General features: G+C 42.2%; 1 protein-coding gene across 3 annotated transcripts in view; it reads left to right on the forward strand.

The window, feature by feature from the left end:
• Positions 1–5,732, forward strand: part of niban2a (niban apoptosis regulator 2a) — a 32,045-nt gene extending 26,313 nt beyond the window's left edge. The window contains exons 9-15 of one of the 3 annotated variants that reach the window (XM_074616759.1): positions 101–288; positions 1,505–1,660; positions 1,933–2,046; positions 2,339–2,446; positions 2,630–2,741; positions 2,847–3,674; positions 3,783–5,732. In XM_074616759.1, coding sequence (XP_074472860.1) covers positions 101–288; positions 1,505–1,660; positions 1,933–2,046; positions 2,339–2,446; positions 2,630–2,741; positions 2,847–3,674; positions 3,783–4,003 — 1,727 coding nt within the window. In that variant the 3' untranslated portion in view covers positions 4,004–5,732. Of the gene's footprint in view, positions 1–100; positions 289–1,504; positions 1,661–1,932; positions 2,047–2,338; positions 2,447–2,629; positions 2,742–2,846 lie in introns of all 3 variants that reach the window. The other 2 variants (XM_074616760.1, XM_074616758.1) reach the window with 2 other exon arrangements.
• Positions 5,733–7,401: the final 1,669 nt, after the last annotated feature.

Consider the following 7,401-nt stretch of genomic DNA (forward strand, 5'->3'; position numbering starts at 1 on the left):
GCCATGCCTTTATTTTTCATGCTTCGACTGAGTGTTTACAAGCTGCAGCAACTAACAGTGAATATGTTTTTTTCTTCCGTGTGTCTCGGCTGGCGTGCAGCTCTGGTGTTGCCCAAGGCGGAGCAGATCCTACGGACAAACATCCAGCCCTACATCAGCTCCATCCTGGAGGCCCTGATGGAGCCCACCAGCCGGGGTTTCTCCGAGGTCAGGGACGTCTTCTTCGGGGAGATGGTGGAGATCAGCAAGAACTCGCTTAACGGAGGGGGCAAAGACAAATTGGGAGACGTGAGTCAAGTTTGCAAACATTTCTTTCACTCTTTCTTTCTGAATTCAGCAGATTAGACTGTTCTCAGGCCATTAAATAGGTGTTATCGGTCGCAAAAAGCACCATAGATGTGGATCAATAGGGGCCTACTACACCCTATAGTAGGTTTTATCATCTATTCACATGGTAGGTCACCAAAAGAAGGTATAAAACACAACAGCGACCTCTAGTGACCGTAGTAATTATGACAGGAGCAGAAGCGGGCAACCCCTGTAGTATAGACAGTGTGAAACTCCATAAGGGGAGGTGGTTGGGGATGATGGATGGGACACATAACACAGGTTTTCCACCCAGGAGACCGGGGTTTGCATCCCGTGTGAAAGTTGTCTTTGTGTTCACAGGCGTTAATTTTCACTTCCATTTTTGAAACGTAGTTCTTTAAAGCCAAAACACAATGTTTTTCCCTAAACTTAACTAGGTGGTTTTGTTGCCTAAACCCAAAGAAGCATTTTTATTTCTGTTCAAAATGCAACGTTTCGTGCAGTTTTATGTGTTAGAACGTGTTGCTTTTAATCTTCGCTTTCACTTTTACAACGTAGTAGGCCCCTACTGACCCACATCTATGGTGCTTATAGCAACCGATAACGCCTTTTTAATGGATAACAGTTCAATTGGCCTTTCTTTTAGGTGGCTAAAAGACCGTCATCTACTGTAGGTAATACACTGACTATTGATAAGTACCTCATACAACCCCCACTTCAAAACAGCCAAACTTTCCCTTTAATGCAGCAATAACAGACACTCTTTTACTTGCATCATTGGCAGTAACAGGAAATCAATTTTGCTGTCACCCAAAAAAAGCAAGCCATTATTTTCCCACATCTGTTTCCCATGCTGCATGCTGACAGAAACCTCACTAAGCTTTATATGTACCTGACAGGAGCATTTACAAAGATGACCCAGCTGTAATTGGGTTCTGCTTACTCCATATAAGACTTAACTTAAGTTCGAGAATGTGGCTAAGGTGTTAATGTGAGAATGTGAAGAGTATTGCCAGACTTTTGGTCATAGTAAAATGATTAGAGTGCATGAAACGATGGTGTGGGTTTGTGGAAGTTGAAGTTAGGGAGTGTCCTCACCTGAACAATCAACTTAATTCTCCTTGTATGATGCTTGTACCACATTGATCGCCATCACCCTCCTCTCTCTCTCTCTCTCTCTCCGTCTTCCCCTCAGCACATGGAGAGGCTGTCCATGCTCGCCTTCCACCCAGTGAAGATGCAGAGCAGCTATGAGAAGGTCGAGCAGCTCAACCTGGAGGGGCTGCAGCAGAGGTTCGACGTGGCCAGCCCCTCGGTGTTCGTCAGCAGGGCTCAGATCCTCATGAGGGGGGTAAGGTGCTACAGCAGCAGCAGGTTTTCTCTGATACAATACAAAGAATAAGCATGCACCAGAGCAGTGTGAGAGGAGGCCTGAAAACACTCCTTAGTCCGTAGTAAGACAGCACACAACCTGTCCTGACTGTGGTGAATTCTCTACTGATACCTGCTGGACAAAAAGAGTACGACAGTTTGTAAAGATAGACAGTGTAATCTGTGGTTTACTGTCACTATCGGCATCAGTCGGTTTCTTTTGCTACTGTATGACTTTGTATTTCCTTACAGCAAATGGACAACGCAGTGTACACATTTGAGCAGCTGCTCAACCAGTCCTTAGAGATCAAGGGAGACGGTGACATGTGCAAGACCATCCAGCGATGCCAGGACAGAGTTCTCAAGGTAAAATTGGAAAATTAAAAACAGTAGACAAACAGAAAGTAAAGACAGTAACCTCATCATAGCTGCAGCACATTACAGAATAAAGAATAATACTATGAAAACAGACTTTTAGGATCAAGTACCGTGAGAAAACTTTGAAATCTATCTGAGGTTTGTTTAGTCAGACAGTATCTGGATATATTTTATTAATCTCCAGAGGGACTGCAGCAGTAAATGTGATTAATGCAATGAGTATAAAAGCTATAATGAGTTGTTGAGCTCATACATTATGTTTCTGTTCTTTCCCTGTCAGAAATATGATTACGACAGCAGCACAGTACGCAAGAAGTTCTTCAGAGAGGCTCTGCTGCAGATCATCATCCCATACATGCTGCAGCAGCTCTCGCCATCCTACTCAACTGTGAGTAACACCCAAAAACATAGCATCAAATCACCGCCTTCATTTTATACTCTCTTAAGATTGCATTGTACACAATATGTCATTACAGCATTGTGACTCTTTAAATGCAATGAGTTGTTAACTATAGATATGTAGGCAAAGCATTGACTGCTGGAAGCTCATGTCTTCCCCGTCCTTCCCCAGGAGCTGCCTCGCTTCAAAGAGCTAATCTTTGAGGACTTCTCCCGTTTCTTGCTGGTGGAAAACATGTTCGAGGAGGTGGTGCTGCAGTCTGTGTCCAAGGACATAATGATGGGTGAGAAATGACTGTTGCCATGGCAAAAGTAGTGGTAGATACATTACAAAGTACATTAACTTGCTAACATAGTGAGTGATTTTCTTGTTTTCTTTCCTTGTCCAGCTGTGAAGGAGGCAGCTGTCCAGAGGAGACATAATCTCTACAGGGACAGCATCATTCTGACCAACAGCGACCCCAATCTGCACCTGCTCGGAGAAACCGAAGCGGTGGACTGGGTCGCTAAATTTGGGGGCGATGAGCCGGAGGGCTCTGTTGAAGGTGGCGGAATTGGAGGAGGGGGTTCTGGGAGCAGACGCAGGCAGGTGGTGTCCATGATCCAGCTGGACGGGGTGCCTCTGTCCTTTGAGTCCTGCCTGGAGGTCCCAGGTGTGGAGCTCATCCCTGAGGAGGAGGCCGAGATGTTTGAGTGCAAAGAGGAAGACATCGGGGCGGACGAGGGCGACCTGTCTGAGGAACCCAAGTCTCCTGACAGCGTGTGTGAAATCAGAGACCTGATTAATCCAGTGGTGGAGGTGGCAGCGGCAGCGGCAGAGGCAGAGGCAGAGGCAGAGGCAGAGGCAGAGGAGGGCCAGAACGACATGACAAACGGGACGGAGGCGACCACGGGCACCATCACCATGGAGGACGGGTTGGAGGAGGACGTCACACACGTCACCACCTTGGTGGAGAAAGTCCCCAGGAAATCTATTCGAGACCATGCGTCCGCGCGGACAATTCTCCAGGAGCTGGTGGGAAACAAGAAGCAGGAAGCTGATAAGGAGCACCAGGAGGAAGCAGCCATCAAGAACGCCATCGAGGAAATAGAGATAGCGGTGCAGCAAGGTGACAGTGAACCGATTGCTGAGGTTTCCGCAGCAGAGTCAGATTGTGAGTCGGCACCAGCGGCCATCAAGAACGCCATCGAGGAAATGGAGATAGCGGTGCAGCAAGGTGACAGTGAACCGATTGCTGAGGTTTCCGCAGCAGAGTCAGATCGTGAGTCGGCACCAGCGGCCATCAAGAACGCCATCGAGGAAATAGAGATAGCGGTGCAGCAAGGTGACAGTGAACCGATTGCCGAGGTCTCCGCAGCAGAGTCAGATTGTGAGTCGGCACCAGCGGCACCGCCGGCTACAGACTCCAGCCCGGGTCACGACAGCGGCTTCCAGTCGCCGACTAACGAGGGGCTGGATGAAGGTGAGCCTGAGCCAATCACAAACGGTCTGAACGGAGAGGACAAAATGATCGACCCGGTAGAAGTGGAGGTGGCTGTGGCGTAGGAAGACAATCCTCTGAACAGAACTCTAAAGGCTCGGAGAGAAAAGTGTGCATCACATGTAATGGGAGAGAAGCAGAATGAATAATGGACTGTATTTAAAGGGTTAATTCAAAGCGTTATTGCTGTTGATATTGCATTGCACACTCCTAAACCAACTCTCCCAGCCTCCCCTAGACTTTTTTCTTTGGTGATTGGTTCCTTTCTATGCAGCTTAGTGAATCTCAATGCGAAATTTCCTCAGATTTTGTGTATGACACTGATTTTAACATATCTGCTCGTTTATACTATGTTAACAGGCGGAGGGTCCGTCACAAGGATCAGGGATTTTAAATTGGCAATTAGGGCTGGGCAATATATCGGTTTAATATCGATATCGTGATATGAGACTAGATATCGTCCTAGATTTTGGATATCAAAATATCGTGATATGGCATCTTTTCCTGGTTTTAAAGGCTTTAAATCATTTTCTGAACTTTCCAGATTGTTCTATTATTTGCCTTTACCAATTATCATTAGTCATTATAGCCACATTAATGATTGTTATTTATCAAAAATCTCATTGTGTAAATATTTTGTAAAAGCACCAATAGTCAACCCAATAATATCGTTGCACTATCGAGGTATTTGGTCAAAAATATCATATTCGATTTTCTTTATATCGCCCAGCCCTAGTGGCAATCCGCTTTTTTAAACTTGCAAAATAAGGGAGAAACTCTAAACAACAACTACATCTAAGTTATTAATGTTTTCAAGTTATGTTAAAGGTTTGTTTACATCAGTAATGTCTGTAAACACAGCAGGAAATCAGACCTATATTTGTATCGCTTTAATGATCACAGCCTCTATCTGGGCAGCAGGGGGTGCTACAATCCTTTAGATGTTGTATGGGGATTTGTTTAACTACTATGTTTTTAAAATACCGGTATCTATTTTTGTAAAATGTAATTTTCTTATGTTGTCTGTGTACTTTGAAAGCTTTTCCTGTATTTGCAAGTGGCCTTTACGTTTCAACACTAGATATTTTAGTACAGTCTGTCAGGAATGATTTGCACTTCCACTGTGATTTGATAAGTGAGATGTTCTCATCTTTTTTTTGACAACAAAACAATCAAAAGTCACTTGGTAAATAATACAATAAATAATGGCTCATTTACTGGTAGGATTTTGATGAACTTGTAATCAGAGGGAGCTCTCTTTGTGATTATGAGGGAGATTCTTAGTGTCAACTTCTGTTCCCCAATTTTTTACTTCATGATAAGAACGTTGAGTTAAACATGACATTTTCTATTTGAAGTTTCTAATTCAATTTAAGTTTTAAATCTGGGTGAAATATACATTTTTAAATTAATGTCATTTGGATGAAGTGGAGTCTAGTGAAGTTCTATTTCCATATCTGTATAAAAAAAATGAAAATATGAGTGATATTCACCTGGTGGAAGACATTTGTTCATGATAAGGAAACACTGATGACACTGGTGTTCTGAGGTTTAATAAACTATAAATATTAGACTTTAATTCCTGTAATATCATCAGTGTGCATAACTAACTGTTTGGCAGACACACAGTTAATATAAACATTTTTGGTAGCGCATTATTTTCAGGGTGCAGAATAAGTTTCCAGGAAATAAATTGAATAGGAAAATTATTGTATATACAGAGTACACAGAAGTACCAGAAGTGGAGTTAAAGCATGGAGAGACAGAATGGAATAAAATAAAGTAAAAACATAATTTTTCGTCTTCCTTTTTATTAGAATTAGTAGGGCTGCCACCTCTTAGTCGATTAGTCCACTGGCTCCCAACATGGGGCTCCTGACCCCCACTACGAGTCCCCAAAAAAAATACACATTAGACCTTTATCTCAGCATTTCACTCATTTCTGTGAAGATAAGTAAATTAAATAGTTATTTTTAAAGTTTGGGTTATTATTTAAATAGGATAAGGGCACAGTGAAGATCTGAACACAAGCAGTATTCACAGAGCCTTCCCTCTGTTAAACCGCCTCGTCCTGCATTAGAAAACTACGCAGTTAAAACAACCATAAAGCTAATGGACAATGGCTAAAAAAAAAGTTCCTAAAAATAACAGGGAAACTCATCTCTGATGCAATATTTACAGGAAATGATCTGCTCAAAATTCATGCAAATCGCTCCATAAAATATGTCCCTTAGTCAGTGTCAGTATGATAGAAAGAGGGTCCCTTAAGGAAAAAGGTTGGGAACCACTGGATTAGTCGACTAACTGGTCGATTTGGTCTTTCCAAGATCTCTTTTGTCGATTAGTCGTTTTTTTTAAACTTTTTTCATGCTGAATGACTTATTTCCAAGAAACTTACGAGCACATCTCTGGTAAACACAAGCTTTAAAGTGGTGCTTATGTGTGATTCTTTGTGGAGAGACAATGTGATAAGATAACAGATAAATCAACTAATCGATTAGTCGAAAAAATCGCGTCGACTAAGAATTCCTTTGGTCGAGGACAGCCCTAATAATTCGCACCATACTACGTAGTCCTCCAGGAAGCTTCTTATGAATTTGCATTTACAGATCAGTTCCTTTCCATGAAAATAAGGGAAACTTTGAACATGTACAGGTTTTACCACATTTTTTTTTATGTAAGCGTCTCGATACTCAAAGGGGTGAAAGAGTTTCACTATGTCAACAGGCCAAGCTGCAATCTAATGTAAAATGCTGAAAAGTGAGTTGCGATTCCTCCTCCTCCTCCTCCTCAGTATCCTGTTGTGTAATCGCCTACTTCCACTATATCCAAGGCACATTTTGAGTTTGCTGCCTTTAGATTCATACATAAGACCCATTACTTCCAATGGAGGACCATTGACTGTCACTTACTCCTGTTTATTTATTACAAAGCCTGTCTGTTGGGTGTGAGCAGCTCAACTTGTACGTTTAGTGCTCTTCTCTTCTTGAAATACATACATACACACACACACATATATACATATATATATATATATATATATATGGATGAATAAAACTGTTTCATCAACTTTATTCTTTATTTTTGTCTACAAAGTTCTTGTGACAGAAAACCATCACTAAGTAAATGATTGATATTCAACAGTAAAACACCTCAAGTGATCAGTAGAGCTGTCAAAGTAAACGCGATGATAACACGTTATCTCATAACGCCACTAATTTCTTTAACGCATTAACGCACCTTGAGATTTTTAGGTTGTAGTGGGCTCAGTTTTAAAGCTAGAGTGAAGATACTGGTATCATATGAAACTAGAAAACCTAAGTAATGTGATGCTAGCTTGTCACAAAGGAGGATAAATAACGCTGCAACATTTTGGTGAGGAAAAACTGGCATGGCCATTTTCAAAGGGGTCCCTTGACCTCTGACCTCAAGATATGTGAATGAAAATGGGTTCTATGGGTAC

Source organism: Sebastes fasciatus, chromosome 19, assembly GCF_043250625.1.
Source record: "Sebastes fasciatus isolate fSebFas1 chromosome 19, fSebFas1.pri, whole genome shotgun sequence".
NCBI classification, from domain to species: Eukaryota; Metazoa; Chordata; class Actinopteri; order Perciformes; family Sebastidae; genus Sebastes; species Sebastes fasciatus.